The sequence below is a fragment of the Lissotriton vulgaris genome, unplaced genomic scaffold (genome assembly GCF_964263255.1).
Source record: "Lissotriton vulgaris unplaced genomic scaffold, aLisVul1.2 SCAFFOLD_783, whole genome shotgun sequence".
NCBI classification, from domain to species: Eukaryota; Metazoa; Chordata; class Amphibia; order Caudata; family Salamandridae; genus Lissotriton; species Lissotriton vulgaris.
The window spans coordinates 572,593-593,703 of NW_028250878.1; the positions used below are offsets into that span (position 1 = coordinate 572,593).

Sequence of the window (21,111 nt, forward strand, 5' to 3'; positions counted from 1 at the left end):
CATGGCGATTGGATGAATGGTGTAGTAATGCATCAAGGACAAACAGACAGACAGACAGACAGACAGAGATACATTCGTTTTTATATATAGAGATCGATTATAGTATAGATATTTTGTTTTTTCATGGCCTATTCTTATGTAATTTTTTCCTACTTAATAAAGCTTATTAAACATTAAAAAAGAAGCCTCCTTATTCAAATGGATGGAGGAGAAGAGCAATATGGCAGAAGCAGTTTTCAGAGTTTCAGGGGTGAAATTACGTATAAGATCACTGCTGTATACATCTGCAACACCACGGTGCCCTATCAGTCAGGAATAAAAACTATGTGGATCTTGTCTCCCTAGACATCAAGCATAATTTGCATTGGTGGATGAACATGGACAACCTCTGCAAGGGAGTAGTGATGCATCTAGACCCTTCGATAACATTGACAATAGATGCAAGTTCATTGGGCTGGGAGCTTCACTAGGGACCTTGACAGCCCAAGCAAATGTGGTCTGGAACAGAGGGATGGAGGTCAACGAATTGAAGAGAATTGATGGCAGCCTTCCATGCTCTACAGCACTTCAGCAAACATTTTTCCAACCGTAATGTGTTGATAAAATCAGACAATACAATGACAGGGGAGTACATAAATCATCAGGTAAATACCTGGTGCCAAGCCTTGAACGAGTTATCTTGCAGTTTGAGTCTGAGGGCAGAAACTTGAGTCCTATATGTGTCAGCTGTGCACATCAAGAGTCTTGACAATGTGGTAGCAGACAGCGGATTCGGATATTTCCCACATCTCAGGACTTGAGACAAACAAAGTCAATATTCAAGACCATTTACAGGAGGTTCAGCTCACCCTTTCTGGACTTCTTTGCCTCCATTAACAGTGCTCTTCTTCCAAGGTTTTGAAAGCTAGCAGGTCGGCCCTACATACAACCTCGGACTCGGACACTCCTAATGATCACTTAACTAATATTGATAAAACCCTCATTCCGGTGCAGGCCAGCCTGCAATCCATCGATGGTAAGACAGACCACCTCAATCTCCGCATGGATCACATGTCATCCAAATTGGACAAGCATGCACAGCGCCTGGGGGAGGCCGAGACGCGAATCTCGGATGCTGAAGATGGGTTGCAGCAGGTTACACAAAAAGCGGCCTCTATGGAGAAAGTCCTTGCCATCATCCAGGCCCGTAATGAGGAATTGGACGCCAGATTGCGCCGCAACAACGTGCACATTACGGGCCTGCCAGAATCCACCAACAGGGGCCGCCTCGAGACCTATGTGGAGAAGCTTCTACAAGATATTTTTTGGTCAGAACAGCTGTCGCAGGTTCTTATCGTGGAGCGTGCCCATCGCTCCTTGGCAGCAATGTCCTATCATTGCCTGCCTTTAAATTATAGAGGGTTATCCGAAAACTTTGAATCTGTAGATATTATATAAGAACAGGGGCAATCATGTGTTACCTGATTTCTTTTAGGTTGCCCTTGCTCTCTTTTCTGCATTGCCGCATCGGTTGTCATATCTCTCTTGCTCTAGCGGTTAGTGGGATTACTCAGTAAATGGCGGGGGTTATTGGTTCACGAGCCACTGTCCCCTTTCACAATATTGCATATAACCTCCGCACTCTGCCCCACTCCCTCCTGTAGTCGTATATACCCCTTGTACTGTATTCCTTATTATGACAAGAAAAGCCAACGTACACGTTTGTCTTGTGGTGGTCATTTGTTGGCCGCAGTTTATTAGGAATACAAGGAAACAACATGTATATACTTTGCATCATGCTATGTCATCACAACTTCCTTGGTATTGTCTCTTGTCCCTTCTGGGTCGTTTCCTTTGGTAGGTTGGATTTTTGCGCTCCGTTTGCGCGGGAGGTGAGTAGCTTCTGTCCCGGAGTTAGGCCACCTCGCTACCTTGTCCGACTTTGTTGTGCCCTGCCGTCCGTCCGGCGGGGGCTGGGCTGCGAGTGCCGTCTCCGTTTGCTACCCCCCCTATTCGGTAGGCCAAGTTACCCAGCCGTGAGGCATCCCAGAGTGTGTGGTCCTACACGCCTGTCCTTAGGCCAACTCACCCAGCCGTGAGGCATCTGAAGGTGAGTGGACCTATTCTGGCACACCGCCCTCCGGTGTGCCTCCGTACCAACCGATATCAGCGTAGTTCTTCGCCGTGCCTTGCATCTTCCTCAGCCCTGCGACATTGCTGATCCTTAGGTGTGGGTGGGTGGGACAAGATTGTGCTCCGCCGTTGTTGCTGCTCCCCCCGCTCCGTGCAGATAGGAGCATGCATGGGGGAGCAGGGTTTATATGCCTCCTGGCTTGCCTTCGCCTTCCGCTAGGCCCCTCTTCCTATTGGGCGAAGTTTGTAACCCGCTTTGACCCCCATTGGCCGCCGGGGTGCCTGCACCAGTCCAGTGGCCGCTGCGGGGGAAGGGAAGAGGGTGGTTTTTTGTCCTCTTTGTCCTATTCGCGCCAAACGCCGCTCCACCCCTAGTTTGTCCGGGGGGCACGCCGCTGGTTATGGCGCCGGCTCTCGAGCCCCCTTCGGGAGCAGCCTCTGCAATAACCTCCGCACTCTGCCCCACTCCCTCCTGTAGTCGTATATACCCCTTGTACTGTATTCCTTATTATGACAAGAAAAGCCAACGTACACGTTTGTCTTGTGGTGGTCATTTGTTGGCCGCAGTTTATTAGGAATACAAGGAAACAACATGTATATACTTTGCATCATGCTATGTCATCACAACTTCCTTGGTATTGTCTCTTGTCCCTTCTGGGTCGTTTCCTTTGGTAGGTTGGATTTTTGCGCTCCGTTTGCGCGGGAGGTGAGTAGCTTCTGTCCCGGAGTTAGGCCACCTCGCTACCTTGTCCGACTTTGTTGTGCCCTGCCGTCCGTCCGGCGGGGGCTGGGCTGCGAGTGCCGTCTCCGTTTGCTACCCCCCCTATTCGGTAGGCCAAGTTACCCAGCCGTGAGGCATCCCAGAGTGTGTGGTCCTACACGCCTGTCCTTAGGCCAACTCACCCAGCCGTGAGGCATCTGAAGGTGAGTGGACCTATTCTGGCACACCGCCCTCCGGTGTGCCTCCGTACCAACCGATATCAGCGTAGTTCTTCGCCACGCCGCCTGGGAGGCTTCCGTCTCCCTACGGCTCCCCCCAACTACGCCCTATGCTCTGTCACTTACAACTTGCAGGCCCCATTGTGCCCCAAAGGCTGCTCCCAAACCCACCACTGCCTTCAGTCGACAGGCGCACTACCTCTTTGGCATGTACTTCTGGGCAACCCCGTGTGGACGAGCCCTTGCCTGGCAGTCCCCCAGATCCTTCGATCTGCAGCCTGTGTTCACTGTGAGGTTTGGTTTCTGATGGGCCTTCTCACCTCTTGCCTGCTAACACCTCACTCTGTAGGTGGCTGATCAACACTCCCGGATACCCTGCTGTGTCTGCCCGCACATCACTTGGGGCTGCCGGCAGCTGTTAATAGCCCCCAAGCCTATTCAGGCTGGCCATCAGGGTGGCCCACTGTAATGAGATTGTCGCCCTAATCCGTCACTGCCCTGTCCAGCCTCGGCGGAATGCCTGGGTTTTGCTGCAGGACCCTGCCCTGTGCTGGCTGTTGCCCGCCCGTCCTTGTCCTTAGACTGAGCCTCCGACGGTTTGTTGGATATGAACAGCCCTCCCTTAACGATTGGAGGAGCTCAAATCCAAATGGGAGTGGTTCCACATTTTCTTCTGCTTATTATTATATATATATATATATATATATATATATATTTATGTATTATTATTTTTTTTTTTTTTTTTTTTAAACAAATGCACCATACGCCGTACTGCCTGGCGCAGGTGAACGTTCTTTCCAAGCATCTTATGGCATCCTCTGCTGCCTTATCTAGCATCTCTACAGCATATGCTGGAGGTCTGGAAGCTCTCCGTCTCTTTGAGGGCCCAGCCCCAGTCGCCTTTCATCGTACGACGGAGAACTCAATGTACTCCCGACCGTGCCCCTACCCTGAGCTTTTCCCGACGTCGAGGTGTTGTCTGGCAATCATCATTCCTGTGATGTTCCCCAGAATCTCCGTCCAAGGACTTCAAAGTTCCTATCGCTTGCTAGACCTACACAGGGTCTCCCGCTGGGGGATCGTAGTATGATCCTTGTAATCAACAGCCTATCGTGGTAACCTCCAATATGGATTTGGACACTATAACCCACTTGACGCGCCTGTTCAGCTTTGTGGTTGAAAGTGCACCCTCGCCAATCTGATTCTGCTGAGAACTCTCTGAGTGTTGGCTGCCCGGGGACTGTCAACGGTGAGGCATGACCCTTAACCGCCTCTTTGGATTATCCTTATCCTCTTTGCCTTATCCTTCGGCTCAACCGAAAAAACCGAACCTAGCCACTACACTGATAAGGGGTGCCCCATGGGTTGTTGACAGAATTATTACTGCGCTACTATCATAATTGCACAGCGTTGGCCCTACCCTTGCCTGTTCGCTGTCATGCCTTTAGGCTTTGCACGAGTGACCTGCTCGCTGGCAGTGCCCTGCCCCCAGGGGCGCTTGACACCTAGGTTATTGGCAGAATTCTTAAGCTGCTGCCATGTTACGCACGCCTTGCCAACGCCCTGCCCCTATGTTTGAATCTTAGCTATATGCGCACTCACTTTTGCCCGAGTGCCTTGCGCACTGTCAATGGCCGGGACAAAAAAGGGGGGGGCCGCCAAGGCTTGGCTATTTGTCTGTTGGACACTTTGAATTTAGGGTTTTGTTTTTTTTTGGTTTTTTTTTTTTTTCGATGATTCAACCACAGATTCCCTCTTGTTTGGCCTCCCAAGAGATTGAATGTTAATTCCAGCACGGTGCTAAACAGGTATCGTGCCAGGGGCTCCACAAATCCTTAGTATGCCCAAACTTATTCTGATGGGCGAGGCCCCTTTACACTAGCTGGACCTTACATGATTAAAATACACCCATTTTTTTTTTTTTTTTTTTTATCGCGCATTACAGGACCCAAACGTACCACAGCGTCTGCCTTTGCCTATAGGTGGAGTTCAGGTGAAGGGGGTTGGTCAGTGGGCTTCTGCTTTTTGCGCCGCTGCATGCCTCATATGTTTCTGCTTACTCAAGTCTGATTGTCTCAGATAACCAAGGTCTGGCCAGTATGTTTCTGCCTTTGAATCCTTGAGGGCCTTTCATAAGAGTCTGATCCTCCGTCTTTTCTGCCTTTACACACCTGTGTCTCAGGTGAGGGGTGAATGATCTGTGTTTTTCTCTACACTCATGTTGTCATTCAAATAAAACCAGTTACAATGCAGACTCGATATGCTGACTGTTATTGCTAGCTTCACAAAACATGAATTTATGGCGAAAACAGTGTCCAGTGCTTGCAGCCAGGCACTAACGAACTTGTTTCCTAGATCTTCAGCAATCCTTGGCTTTCCTGTCGATGTGACATGTGTCTAGCTAGCCCTGCTCCCGCCTCCTGGTATTTCCCCCCTAAAATCATGATAAACTGAAAAAGTTTCCAGCAATAGCCATCCAAGCGGGCATCGACTGCCACTTGCAGTATTGAAGCTATTCCATGTATCTTGTACATCTTCAGGACGAAATATGCAGGATGTACTTGCATGAACCTGACCCGGATCGGGTATCAGCGTGATTTACATCGCGCCCGTTCTGTTCCTCTAGGACCCACCTTCATACTTTGGCTAGGCACGGGGAGATTAAGTGATTTGCCTAGACTCACGGGATAAGTGAGAGTCAGTGCCGGGCCTATACAACTATGTACCAGGGAGGCTGAAATAGCTACAAGTTCGGTTCAGCCTCGGCGAGATTTTGATCACATATACTTAGAACCATAAGTGTTTACTAAGATTTGCACGCCACCTGCCTGAAAGGCGCACGTTTTTAAAACCTGACAGCCTACCGGCGAGATCTGCTCTCCACAGTATATGACCTAACAGTCCCTGGCATGTATGCTATACCTGGGGGGACGAGCGGTTCAGGACGAGCGGTTCCATCTGTGGTCCAAGCACCGCCTTTGTTCTTTCGTGGGTGAGGCCGCGCTGAGACTGGACACACCTTTTTATTGAGGGTGATTAAGCACCCGGGCAAAGCGGGCGCCGGACGATCCTTTGGCGATGTGCCTGCTGATACGCTTATAAGTGTGATCCTTAGCAGTGCCAGGCCCGGGTTTACGTTATATAAGCACCGTGAGGTGCGGTCTTCCCGCTGTACGCGCTAAATGCCGTGCATAGCGAGACTTTGATCTAACACTCCCGGCCTGATCTGCCCTTAATGGCAGGGACGTCTAACGTAGTCTGGCCGCTTTAAGAATTGCCCCCTCCGACATGGTCTCTGTTCTACCCTGCACTAGCTGGCGCTCAGAATTGTTACGTCCCCTAACTACTGTGCATTGTTTCTCCTGTATCCAAGTGTGCTGTTTCATAATTCCTCAAGTACACTTTGCAAATAAAATTCCCAATTATGCATTTCCTGCTTTAAATCACGGGGAAGTTTTCACTGAAGTCAATTTCTCCGATCTGAGAAGCGTTATAAAGGAAGCAGTAGTTATCAAAGTCTATGGTGATGTAAAATCTGTTGCAGCTTCTCCTTTGCCCCGCGCTATTTGTAACATTTATGTGACTCCCCAGCGGTGTCGGGGGTCATTAACTGTGACCTGGCGCATCTGCAAATACGTTCTCTGCCCTCTTGAGTTGCGCTCCGAGGTGCAAACTGCATCGTGATGCGATATGTGGAGAACTGTCTGCTTGGGAGGGAGGGCGAGGGGTGGGAGAAAAGCAGACCAAAAGTTGTTTGTGTGTGTAAAAGGCCGCTTTATTAAGACACAGGTGCACATTACAAATACAAACCTTGGCAACGCCTTACAAAACTAAACCTCACTAAATAAATAAATAACTACAAACTTCAGCCCCCCGGACCCTCCCCCACCCCTAAAACATTTGAGCCCTCCCCCTCCCAACAATACATCAATAAACAATATAACAGCATTATAACATTACGTCATCAATAAAACATTACATCATCAATAAAACATTTCGTCATTGATCAAACATACGTCAACGTTAAAACTTTATTCGTCAAACCACAATTGCAATAACAACGGTCAGGTCCTCCATAACCATAAACCCTGCCTGACCCTGCACTCCTGCAGCTACCCCCCTCACCAAACTGAACGGTCAAACCATGACCAACCTACCCCAGCACTTGTCAAAGAAATACTTGAACTAATACTCAACCCGCAATCTGCCTAAAACCGTAACGATACACAAAAACACCGCACAGCACCTGTGTCTAGCGACAGATACAAATACAAGAAGAAACACCCTGCACACCGGTGGCCCACAAAACAGCCTTTTCTTAAAAAGAAAAAATTGGAACAAAAATTACCAAAAATGGGAAAAAACTAGGCCGCGAGGGGAAAAAAGAAAATTAATGCAAAAAGAGGGAGGGAGGGTGGGACAAAAAAGCTACAAGCCCTCCTAGCCACCAGGTCACCAAACCTAAAATGGTGGCTGGGAGGCAGTGATAGGGGGATTTATAATTGGGCTATTCTGGTCCTACTAGACCAGCCCAAATCTAGAACCTTCTGGCTACTTCTACTGTAAAAACCCCTCGCAGCCCTCCCAAACCGCCCGGGGGAGGGGACCTCCCGGCGGTCGGCTCCCTCCCCCAAGCCCCCCTTGGGAGGGAGGGCGAGGGGTGGGAGAAAAGCAGACCAAAAGTTGTTTGTGTGTGTAAAAGGCCGCTTTATTAAGACACAGGTGCACATTACAAATACAAACCTTGGCAACGCCTTACAAAACTAAACCTCACTAAATAAATAAATAACTACAAACTTCAGCCCCCCGGACCCTCCCCCACCCCTAAAACATTTGAGCCCTCCCCCTCCCAACAATACATCAATAAACAATATAACAGCATTATAACATTACGTCATCAATAAAACATTACATCATCAATAAAACATTTCGTCATTGATCAAACATACGTCAACGTTAAAACTTTATTCGTCAAACCACAATTGCAATAACAACGGTCAGGTCCTCCATAACCATAAACCCTGCCTGACCCTGCACTCCTGCAGCTACCCCCCTCACCAAACTGAACGGTCAAACCATGACCAACCTACCCCAGCACTTGTCAAAGAAATACTTGAACTAATACTCAACCCGCAATCTGCCTAAAACCGTAACGATACACAAAAACACCGCCACCCAGAAAGGTAGGCGGGGAAGACACGCCTCCCTTTCTGCCCCCCAACCGCGAAGCGAAAGAGAAACAAGAAAATCAACGCTGCATAGCCAATGCCCGGGATAAGACCTCACGGAGCTCCAACAAGTAAAGATCCATGCCCACACGGGACAAATGAACCCCATCATCCCTAAAAAACTCAACAGACTCAAACTTAATGTCCCTGTGTGAAATTCTGCTGAAACCAAGGCTCCTACAGCAACGAGACACCTCTGAATTAACCTTCTTCCTAGCCCGATCGACAGCCCTGGGGTTCGCAGCACCTCTCCATATCCTACGGGGAATCAACTCTGTCCAAAAAACATGGCACCCAGCCCACATGTCCTTAATAAGGCCTAAATCACGTTTCATAGCTCGTAGTAAAACTACACCTTTTGTAGCACAAAGGTCATTTTCTCCCAAATGAATAACTAAAATATCTGGGCATAAACCGCCCACCATGTTGTTGTTCAAACAAGGGATTAACTCTCTCCAGAGCATCCCGCCTTTACCCTTCCAGAGTACGTTAAACATTCGGTCATTGAAACCAAGTAGATCTCCAAAATAACTCTTCGCTGCCTGGACTCTGGCCCACTTGACAAAGGAATGCCCCACTATCCAGACCGTTACCACCGAGGAGCGAGGCCCAGCAACGGATCCTGAAAAAGAAAAAAGAGTTAGAATCATGTGAAGGAGGACGACGCCTGCGCCTCCTCAGCAGAGCTCCTCACATAACGCTGGAAGCAATTGGAAGACCAGCGCCCCAAACGCATAATATCCCTCTCGGACCAACCTCTATTAAAAGCCTCAGTGGCTGCACCTATTCGGAAAGAGTGAGTACCATAAAGATTGCCATCAAGACCTATGTGCTGTAAAGCTTTGCGCAAAACCATTCGCAATTGATAAGTTGTTACAGGGTTGCCATTGATATGTCGGAAAACAAGGGCTTCATCCCCACCCCCACATAATGAACGCCAGCGCTGCGCCAGCATTAGAGGGCAAGTAAGCTTCGGAGCACGTGCCTGCAACCACACACCTTTCCCCTTACCTGTCTGATCAGTTTTAGAACTGGCCAACCAGACGTGAACTCCCTCATCATAACAAAAAACGTCCTTCCAAAACAATCCACACTTATATTTCGACCCCAGCAACTCTGATACTCTGAAGGCTCCAAAAAACATGAACACCATCAGCATAGAGAAAACACATGCCTCAAAATCATCCGAACAAACTAAAGGCAAAACTGTGATTAATCTGGCAAGAACTTGCCAAGATAGGGGGGCTCTGGATCTACCCACGTGCCCTTGTTCCCTGGCCCAACCCTCCAGCATCCTCCTACCAAGATCCCCCGCTGATGGAGGATAGCCCCACAACAACTTCCCCATGAAAGCAATCCCCGCCAGTTTCCCAGCAATGGTTACTTTGGTTAAACCCTTATCCATGAGGTCCAGTATGAAATTAACAACATCATCTGACCGACGCGACAGATCCTCCCTTCTGACAGCACCAGATTCCAAGAATTCCTTCCATGCCAGGGAATACGCAGAACGCGTAGACACAGACAAAGAACCTACCACCAATTGTATGACCCGACCTCGCCGACGTGCCACAGATGACTCGGCATCGGAGTCGGGGATCTGTCTGCGTCCCTTGCCAGTCCACGGAATCTCCCCCACTGTGAACGAGACAGAGCATCCGCAATGTCATTGTCCACGCCAGGAATGTGTAAGGCACGAAAATGAATATCGTGTTTCAGACAACCCAGAACGAAAACTCTCATAAGTTTCAACACTTGCTCGTCCCTGGCCGATTGGCGATTCACTATCTCCACAACAGCCATGTTATCCACACGAAACAGCACTTTCTTGTGTGCCAATTCCTCCCCCCACAGGGTCAAGGCAACCAATAAAGGGAACATTTCCAGGAAAGTGATGCTACGACCACCATTCAACCATGCATCCGGCCAACGTTCTGCACACCATTTGCCATTCCAAAAGAGCCCAAAACCATCACTGCCAGCAGCATCTGAAAACATTTGTACATCCCACTGAAAGTCAACATCTCCGACCAAGGGAACACCATTGAAAGAATTCAGGAAAAACTTCCACATTCTCAAGTCCTCCTTCACCCCAGCAGACAGACGAACACGATGATGAGGCAATTGATGACCTGCTAAAGCCCTGCCCAGTCTTCTACAAAAAGTCCTGCCCGCTCTCACCACTCTGCAGGCAAAATTCAAATGTCCCAAAAGCACTTGAATCTCTTTCACCAACACTTTTCTCTTTGCCAACATCACATCCAGTAATTCAACCATGTTGACTCTTTTGTCCTCAGGCAGACGAGCTGACATAACCACCGAATCTATTTCAATACCCAAAAAGGAGAGGACAGTGGCAGGGCCCATTGTTTTCTCGGGAGCCAAAGGGACTCCCAGATCCTCCATGAGCCCTTGGAATGTGTCCAGAGCTTTCTGGCACTCCGCGGAGCCCGGGGATCCGACAAAGAAAAAATCATCGAGATAGTGTGTTACAAGTGAATGACCGGACTGATGGGAAAAATACCATTGCAGAAAAGTACTAAAACACTCAAACAAAGCACATGATATGGAGCAGCCCATTGGCAGAGCCTTGTCCACGTACCAGTTACCAGCAAATTGTATACCTAAAAGGCTCCAATCGTCCGGATGGACAGGCAACAGCCGGAAAGCAGACTTGATGTCACACTTAGCCATCTCAGCGGCTGCGCCCGCAGTCACAACCAGTGACATGGCCACGTCAACCGAAGAATAAGAGACAGACACTGCCTCCGGGTCAATAAAATCGTTAACAGACGACCCTTCAGGCCATGACAAGTGTTGAATCAATCTAAACTGTCCCGGCTCCTTCTTCGGGACAACTCCAATTGGTGAAACAATTAAGTTAAGGATCGGCCAATCGTGAAACGGGCCAGCCATCCTCCCTTCATGTACTTCCTTATTAAGTTTTTCTTGTACTACTGTGGCATGTTCAGAAGCTGATTTTAAATTGGCAGACCACCTACGTTCCCGAGAGCCCAGGTAACCTAGTCGGAAACCAAACTGAAAACCTTCCAATAGTGTAAGTTTTGCTGACTCTTCTTCGTAACCCTGCAACGCAATGCGCAGCCTCTCCAATTTAACTGGTGTACGAGCCCTTGGACCCAGCACCCTTAGCACCTCTGTATCCCCTTCCCCCTGAAAACTGTGAGTTCGTACTGGAAGTTCCTGAACCCGTTTGCTTCCCTTTGGGGCTCTCAGAGGGTTGATTGTCCCAACATTTGGACAACGGATGCTTCCTACCACAACCTGAGCACTCATGTTTAAATTTACAATATTCTCTGATGCAGGAGCCCCTGTTAAATTCCCAACAGAAACCAGACCCCGATTGCATGGTTGCATTGACCCCCACCCCTCCCCGGGTGGGCTTCCCCTGAAAGGGCCGGTAAACTAATGGCAAACCACTGGCCGTGAAAATAGTCTTCCCCCCTGACGCTGACCCCATTGTATGTTGCCACAAATCATTATCCAGCTCCCCCCACTTAGCCTCAGGATCCCAAGCCATCCTGGCCCTAAATTCCTCATCATACTGAGACCAAGCAAAACCACCCCCGGTGATCTGTGCCTTACGAATGACGTCCATGTATTTAAAAAGGGACACGCTGCGCTCAGGGAACTTTTCGCAATATACACTGGCATAAATCAAGAATGCCGCTGTCCAGTTTTCAATATTCAAAGGCACTCTAGGCCGTTTAGCCAATTCAAATTCCTCCTCTTTAGATCCCTCTTTAGACCGGACTTCCCGGTGCAGTAACTTAAGGAGTTCCACATACTCACCATTCCAAATGCGTTCCTTGGTGCTTAACATTAAATGAGCCCCTAAAGGTTTCGTAACTCCCATATAAGGCAATTTTTTGATCTTTAACTCCTTACTGGCCACTGGCTCTTTAACTTTGCTGGAAGCACCAGCCATAACACCACTTTCAACTTTGTTTGTAACTTCTACCACATCATCAGTACCAACAGCAGTGTCTTGTACATAACGACCTTTGACCAAACGGCTAACACCAACATCTATTTCTGTGTCACCACCAGTACCCACAGACACCATCATAGGTTTGGCCTGTGTGGCTGATTGCTCACCTGGCAACAGAGAGACCACTCTCGATGGCTCCGCCCGTGGCGCCGAAGTCAATGCATCCGGTCTGCGAGGCGCCCTACCCGATGGGCCGTGCTCTCTTCTCCCTTGCACTGTACTCTGGACCACTGGAGCCTGTAAAACACTATGAGAAGCATGAGAGGGCACCCCCCCCTCTGTATCCCGCAGTTCACCCTCTTCAGGACTCTCTTCATCGTAGTCCAACACCTCTGAATCCACACTGGTATGAAACAACTCACCACGGGTCTTACCCAACCCGGTATCAACAACTTTACATTTCAAAGATTTTTGAACTCCATGAGGGGGAGCAGGCTGTACACGCCTGTACCTCCCCGCGTGTTGACTCTGCAGCTCCATAGCCGCCAGCAAGGCCTGCCACCTGTACCTGCTACTCGTTGGGGCCAGCGGGGCCACGCCAGACCCTCGTGTGCTGGCCGCGGCGGGATCCCTCGGTGGAACAGAGAGGGCCGCGCTAGGCATTCTCGTCGCTTCCCCTTGGCGAAAGTGGACTGGACCGCGCCCTGCCAAGTCTGGACCTCCGCCCCTATTCCTATCCTGGAAAGAAAAAGTTTGGACTGGTGTGCTAGGTTCCCTGAATACAACACCTGACACAGACCTTGACCTCTGTAAATTAGCATCCACAATCGTCCCCTGAAACCTCTCCAAAGAACGTCCCCTAATACAACTTCTCAAAGGCACTCCCCTAATCGGAGAGTCGCCTACCATCTCATCATCGTCACTCTCATCCAAGTTACCGCCCGCTGCCGCCGACGAAGAAGCCTGAAGAGGGGCCCCCGCACCCCCCCTGTGGCCCTCAACATCCTTGTGAAAACCGCGCTGTGCCAAACCTGCCGTACCGAAATGCTCCCATCCAGGAGAACCCAACATGATGTAAGGACCTCTAGCATCCCCTTGAATAGGCCCCCCACTCACCTGCTTGGAAATCCCCCCCCGCTCCAAAAACTTACTCGAGGCACCCACAGCCCCTGAATACCTCACATCAGGATGAGAAAACCTCACAAAATCATCCACACCAGCCCTTCCCAGTTCCCCCAACCCTGGGCCCTGCGCAGGACCTGACCCACGACTCTCACAATGAAAGGCTCCAATACCCCCTTGAGACACCCTCCTGCCATCGCTCTGCAAATGGTCACTCCCCTCCTGAAAACCAGGAAACATAAAACTCCCTGACCGAGGACAATCCTGGACCAAAACAGCACCAGGCGTAAAACTACTTTCACCCATCTGTGCCCACTCACCCTCTCCCCTGGAACCCCCTCCAACAGACAAAGCAGCACCCACAGAGGAACCAGGTGTAGAGAACAATAACGGGCTGCCCACATTACTGCCCAAAACCCCATGTGGAGAACCAACATCATGTGTAAGAACAACCTGGCCAGCCTGAAGCTCCAAACCAACATGCCTTCCCATCCCCTCTGATACAGACTGACTTGAAACCCTAAGATCAGACACATTGATTCCTGGTACAGAAGAGGTTAACAACCTGTCAACGCTTGCATCAGCATTAAACTGTGTTTCTGCCACAAAACGCTGAGAAACATTCAAATCTTGCCTCACGTGTTGCTGAGCTGTTTCAAGCCGACTTTCCAATTGAACAGAGCCCCTGCGCCCCCCTCGCGCAGGCACAACCATTTCAGGCTCCACGCGGCGCTCCCCAATGGGGTCAGAAGCGGAGCGCTTCTTACCCCCTCTACGCCCCCCCCTCCCCCGCTTTGCCGCTAACACCACCTCTGAAGCGAACGCTTCAACTTCCAAACCGTGTCCCACCTGTTCATCCAAGGAAAACGCACTCGCGCCTGCCTCTTCACCCGGCTGAATGAGAGCCTTCCGCCCTGCCACCTGAGGACCTCCCGCCCCAGCCTGCAAAGCCGGTCGAACTGCCGGAGCCTGACGCGCGTCCACCACACCAGCAACAGGAGCGCCCACCGCTACCGGGGCTTCCCCATCCCCCGCCAAAACACGCGCCTGCAAGGAAGGGGCCGGCTTCCTCGTACGGGACCGGCCCCTTTCACTTACCTGGCCTGCACGCCTCTTCTTAGGCGAAGAACACGCCAAAACCGCAGCGGACACTCCGGCGGAGGCCTGACGCTGGGGGCGCGCCGGCCCCCCTCCCACCAACAAATCCATGCGACCTGCTTCCGACAGCAGTCGCATGGCCTCCAAAACGCGGTAGTCTTCCATCTCGGAATTAAAGCGCCAAAGTAAACGAACAAGGATAGCTAAAATTACCGAAATACCTGACAATAATCTCTATAAAACGCTGACAGACAAAAAAGCTACAAGCCCTCCTAGCCACCAGGTCACCAAACCTAAAATGGTGGCTGGGAGGCAGTGATAGGGGGATTTATAATTGGGCTATTCTGGTCCTACTAGACCAGCCCAAATCTAGAACCTTCTGGCTACTTCTACTGTAAAAACCCCTCGCAGCCCTCCCAAACCGCCCGGGGGAGGGGACCTCCCGGCGGTCGGCTCCCTCCCCCAAGCCCCCCTTCGCACTTAACTTTAGGTTAAAAACACATCCCCTGACAAGATCAGGGATCACACAGAGAAATAGCGCCAAACGTTCCCGTTTATAGGCGCCAAGAATAAGTGACCCATTGTCCACCTAGTATTAACAGTACATCTTGGGTACCTGACACCCAACCGGGGAGGCTCTAAGAATTCCCAGTGGCTTATACCTGACCGTCTTTGTACGAGAGAAACGTGTTCAGCATGCCGGACGTCCTGATGGGTCGGGCCAAGAATCCTGACTGAAGTGAGTTGTAAAGCGCAGCTAGTGAGGTGAAGCTTTGCAACCGGCTATGTGCGAGTCCTGGGAAGGACGGAAAATAAAACGGGCTGCCCTGTTTTGAATGGGTTTACCAAGGAGCACAATGTCTAGGGCTGGGGAGGATTGCGTCCTGACTCGTAGGTCCGAACATCTCTGGTTGGCCTCACGGCGCCGCTACCATGCACTACTGCATTTCTTAGCCCTTAAAAACCTCCCGCTGCCCGACTTTAACTTCGAGCGCTCCTGGAGCCCGGGCTTGTTGTAACTATTTAGCATGCAACCTTTCAACACACGTGCTGTCCTAGAGTGATTTGTCGCCATGCCGCTCCTCCGTTCTCGCAGGCCTCTCTATTAGCCTTCATATAGCGCGAATCCTGTCTTTGCTATGTGACGGTGGGGGGGGGCTTCCTCGACGGAATCTGACCTCCTAATGCCATCCTGTGGCTCTCTTTAGCGTATTCTTGCCAGGTCCTTTAACTCCCTGGAAAGGACCCCAAATGCAAAAGACTACAACAATTGCCCAGCCTTGTTCTTCCGGGCAGGCAGGGTTAATGTGTGCATGCAGGCGATCGCCTGTGTCCGGACTGCCTCCCTGCAGCGGCGGGGGAGGGGGCAGATTCACTGCATCCCCGTGTCTGAGGCTAGCTTGAGGTTTTCAGCCGCCCCCCAATCTATGGCCGCACTTTAAGCCCCACCGCCTTCGGCCCTGTTCCTAGCGTTACCGGCGGGAGTATCTGTTGTCCCGCGCTGATTGCCCCTTCTGCTGGGGGGTGTCCCCGTTTCGCGCCCCTGCTTACCTCGCCCTCTGCTGCCCACGAGGCTTCGGGGGCATCCTCGCCCGCTCCGACCCCTGCGTGGTGCTTGGCCCGCCTATTCGGATTCATCCTGGTGATGGCTGTGCCGCTCTACTCCCATCTGCCGTCCCTGGCGCTGCCGTTCTGGCTGCAGGCGCCGGCCTTGTGTGTGCTCCTTTGTGGGTGAAAGGCCTGCCGCTGGTCACTCAGATCCTACGCCCTCGGCTGGCCGATGGTCGACGGTCTCGGCTTCCCTGCCCAGGTTCCACCGGTTGTGGCCTGCCTTTCGATTCCGCCTCCTCAGTCTTCCGACATCCATGCTGGTCCTGCTTTACTCTTCCCTGGTACGCCGTTCCGGCTGGACAAGGGTGTGCTCTTCTGGGAGGGCCTGGTCCCGCGCCCACGCCGCCTGTGCTTGCTCATGCTCTCAAGCCCTAGGAGTTCCCGCACTGGCTTCTGGCGTCCGCTTCGGCCTCCCTCGGGGAGCAACGGGCTGTCTGGCCACCTAACAATGTAGTTAGCAACCTTAGCCCGTACAGGGACCTCGACACAAGATTGTGCTCCGCCGTTGTTGCTGCTCCCCCCGCTCCGTGCAGATAGGAGCATGCATGGGGGAGCAGGGTTTATATGCCTCCTGGCTTGCCTTCGCCTTCCGCTAGGCCCCTCTTCCTATTGGGCGAAGTTTGTAACCCGCTTTGACCCCCATTGGCCGCCGGGGTGCCTGCACCAGTCCAGTGGCCGCTGCGGGGGAAGGGAAGAGGGTGGTTTTTTGTCCTCTTTGTCCTATTCGCGCCAAACGCCGCTCCACCCCTAGTTTGTCCGGGGGGCACGCCGCTGGTTATGGCGCCGGCTCTCGAGCCCCCTTCGGGAGCAGCCTCTGCAATTATATGCCTGTAATTGAAACTCGGAGCCTGGGAGATGTCAAAACCTCGCTCCCATATCGGTACAAAACGGCGGTTACTTATTTACTGACCATTGTCCCCCTTCACAGTATTGCACATTGCATACCTGTAATTAATGCTCGGAGCCTCACTTCCATCACAGCACAGAACGTTTGTTACTTATTTGCTAACCATTGTCCCTCGACACAGTATTACACATTGCATGTCTGTAATTAACGCTCGGAGCTTCGCTTCTCATTGTAAAGAATCCAAAAGAGCCTAGGGATATTTAAATAAAAAAGAAATCTTTTTACTAAAAGTTCCATATTGATCATGTATGGCAATTGGATCGAATAGATGTCTAAACAGACAATTATGACAGTTTTTTAAACCGGGGTTCTAGTATGTTTTTTAAAAACATTTTTATTGTTTGCTCTGTATTGTATTATTTGGTTCAATGATATTGGAATGTACAAACTGTGAAAAATGTTTTTATTTTATTGACTGTGTACATACTTTCGGGATATTTCTGAGATTTTAATGAACTGAGGAAAAAGAGAAAATATACATTAATAAAACAGTGTAAGCATTACATTTCAGTCTGAGAGTATATTTGGAATCTGGATCTGCACATTTAGTGCAGTGGTGTGAATTAGTTGTATGGTAAGGTTACTGAGGCGATTCATGCGAATGACTGCACGAAAGTATGTAAGATTTTTCTCCAGGGATGTTCCAATTTGCTTAGATTTAAATTATAGAGACCGGGATGTGATTCTCCACCTTGCCCGGGAGAAGGGCACTATCACGTATGAAGGTAGTAACACCCTTGCATTCTACCCCAATTTCACACTGGCGGTGTAGGAGGCCCACAGAGAGTACCAGCCTGCCAAAAAACTCCTCCTTGCTGAACGTATGCCGTACGCTGTGCTCTATCCTGCAAAGTTGCGTGTGGAGGACAATGGGAAACACAAATTCTTCACTTGCCGAAAAGCGGCTTTGGATTTTGCTAAGACTGTATCCCACCGCAATCGGTCCCCCAGATACGCGGGAGGAGACAAAACTGTGGACAACAACGGCTCGGCGGATGGACAAGGTGAACTTTAACTTCTCTATGTTGAAGCGGCACAATGCCCCTGGTTTTGTTTTATGTCACATTGTACTAGCTCATGCCTGGTCGAGCCTTTGGGGGGCTGAAGGATGTTCTGGATTGAGGTATGATTATCTTGATTGCTAATGTTCTTTGCTACCACCAACCCGATTTGTATTTTTTTATTTCCGTAATTTTTTATTGAGTAGTAAAAAATATATATTTACATGGAGCACGGGATATACACTAGCGGAAGATTAGAGAAAGAAGGGAAGAAGGAGAAAAGGAAAAATAAAAGAGAGGAGCGCCGGGGGGGGGGGGGGAGTTAATAGTTCTATTGTTCATGTTCCGTTGGTCGTTCCTTGATGCCTCCTCCTTTGCGACTGTTCGTTGTTCGTTGGTATTACTTTCCCTGCCCGGACAGTAGTGAGGAGAGGGGAGGAAGGAGGTCGAGGTTGAGAGAGAGTTTGCTCGGTACGCAGGAAAGTGTGTCCCTTCTATTGAGTCCGGATTTTGCGCCTATGGGGGTTTGTGTGATGTTAGGTAATGGTCTAGGGGTCCCCACAAGTTCGCCTGCCTATGGATTTTCGGTGAGTGTTTCGCTGTGATGTTGTCTGCCCCCCTTATGAACGTGACCCAGTTGAGCCATGCTTGGGGCGCAGCCTTTGAGGTGTCCTTCCAATTACTTAGGACCGTTTTGACTGCCGCCGTTAGCAATAGGTCAATGAGGTCGCGATCCTCTGTCGTTGTGATTGCCGGAGACATAAAGCCTAGGACTAGGTTGGGGAAATCTATGGGAATGAAGCAATGCTATTAGTTCCTCATTGTATATTGTACTGCACTCTGCTTGGAGGGGTCTCTGGTGGGCTTGCTTGTGTATATTGCTAATGTCATTCCGATTACACCAAAGCCACATTGCCTTCTCTATGTATTGCTATTGCCATAATATTGGGAGGGTCCTCCTTTCACTTTCAAACCGAATGTGTGACTTAGGGGCTGAGACTGGACAGACACGATAGCTCGGCCACCTCTTACCTACACCGGGAGGGAGTTTGTGCTCAGTGCCCCCCCTATATGAGTGGTCCCCTCATTGGTTACTCCCTCTGTACTATACTGAGGATTTGTTCCTGGGTGTTCGGGATGGCTTTAGCGTGTTGGGGTTGCTGAAGTGGGCGGGGGTACTGTGGTGGGAGGGAGGAGTTTAAGGGTTGTTCATGTGGCCAGACGATTATTTGTTGCATTGGATATTGCTCATGCTTTCTGTTTGCATTTTGGACAAGTGGTAGATTCCATAATCAATATGCTTTGCTTTCAATATGCACAGTAATAGTATATCCATCTTTTGCTTAACATGGAGTGTAAGGGGACTAAACTCGCCAAAAAAGATCTGTCAGGTGCTAGCTCATTTAGATCACCATTATATTAGCATCGCCCTTTTGCAAGAAACACATCTGACACGGCATACTGACCAGCTGGTGGGGGCTCGCTGGGCCCACTTATGCCTTGCCTCCTCCTATTCCTCTTACAGACGGGGGTCCTGACATTAATAAAGAAGGGTCTCTCTTTTACAGCTCACCGTACACACACTGACTCAGAAGGGCGTTATGCTATAGTGCATGGTACACTGGCAGGTAAACTGGTCACCATCGTCAACTGCTATGGTCAAAACGTAAATGACCCTGGTCTGTATGAGAGTCTTCCAGCGGGCCTATGAGACTGGCCCGATGGAGCAATCCTCTGGGGAGGGACCTAAACACACACTTGTACCCCAGCAAAGACAAGTCTAGCGGTAGGGACGGTCACTCGCCAGGGGCGGCTCAGGTAATACATTCCGGGCTGGTGGAGTTTGGCCTGCTGGATATATGGAGACATAGACATGTGGAAACACTTGCAGCCATGCATATTTCATCAGTTCATGGCAACTGGTCTCGCCTCGATTACTGGTTGGTGGGTGAGAGGTTGGCGGGCTGGGTGACTGGGGTGGAGAATCTGCGACGCGCTCTCTCTGATCACTGCCCTGTGCAACTCACTCTCTGCATTCCCATGATGACCACTAGACCCTTCACTTGGTGTTTCCGCTCAGAATCATTACTGGATACTCTCTATTTGGAAACCATTCGCGAGGCCATTCCACAATACTTTGCCAATAATACAGGGTCTGTAGATAGTGCTGGAGTACCTTGGGAGGGCTTCATGGCCACTAATTGGGGCACGTGCATCAGTACAACAGCTGATATATTAAAGGATATACGGGGCCAAATAGCCAAGGTATAAGCTACGCTAACCCGACTTGAATGTGACTATGAATATGCACCCAGTGAGTTGACTCTGGCGTCCCTTCAAGAAGCCATGCTCAAAAATGCGAAACTGGCAGAGGAAGAAATTCGATATATCTCCAAGCGCTTTGGGGCCCACTCTTACATAAAGGGTGGACGGCCGGGACACCACATAGCAATGAAAATCAAGCATCGCCTGAACCAAGACATAATCACTAAGATTACAGACACATCAGGACATGATCACTATAGCGTCACTGATATAACAGAACAGTTCAGACAGACATTTGAAGCGGTGTACATGTCCCAAGGCGAGACTGACTTTGCAAAACTCGATGCCTGCGTGTCACAGGTGGCCATTGCGTGGCTGTCAGAAGGGCTGAGGGATTATTTGGGTCAACCTATCACGGTGGAGGACGTCCGCGCAGCAATAGCCTCTCTCCCTAACAAAAAGGCTCCTGCCCGGACGGCTTTACCTCTGATTCTTGCAAGGCCTACACTGAGGAGCTCGCCCCCTTTCTGCTGGAGATGTATGCGGAGGCATACGACTCTGACATCCTCCCCTGCCCCTTCACAAGACCTTAATTATTACCCTATTAAAAAGGAAAAATCACCTGTTCATTGTGACTCGTATAGACCACTATCGCTCATTAATACTGATGTGAAGCTTTTAGCAAAACTATTGGGCACTCGCCTTCAACCGTTGATGCAGAATTTGGTCCTACCAGACCAATCTGGACTCATACGCACGTCATCTACATCTTTTAGCCTTCGCACTTTATTTGCTTTGTTCCACACTCTCTCTCCTGAACTGCCGGCTGTAGCTGTCATGCTTGACGCTGCCAAGGCGTTTGATTCAATTGAATGG

General features: G+C 50.2%; 1 protein-coding gene across 1 annotated transcript; it reads right to left on the minus strand.

Annotated features, from left to right (window-relative positions):
* Window positions 1–7,957: 7,957 nt before the first annotated feature.
* Window positions 7,958–13,140, minus strand: LOC147663091 (uncharacterized). The gene is made up of 2 exons (XM_086950688.1): window positions 12,399–13,140; window positions 7,958–8,901 (listed from the first exon to the last, which is right to left on the minus strand). The coding sequence occupies exons 1-2, from the start codon at window positions 13,138–13,140 to the stop codon at window positions 8,300–8,302; spliced, it is 1,344 nt and encodes a 447-aa protein (XP_086806814.1). The 3' UTR covers window positions 7,958–8,299.
* Window positions 13,141–21,111: the final 7,971 nt, after the last annotated feature.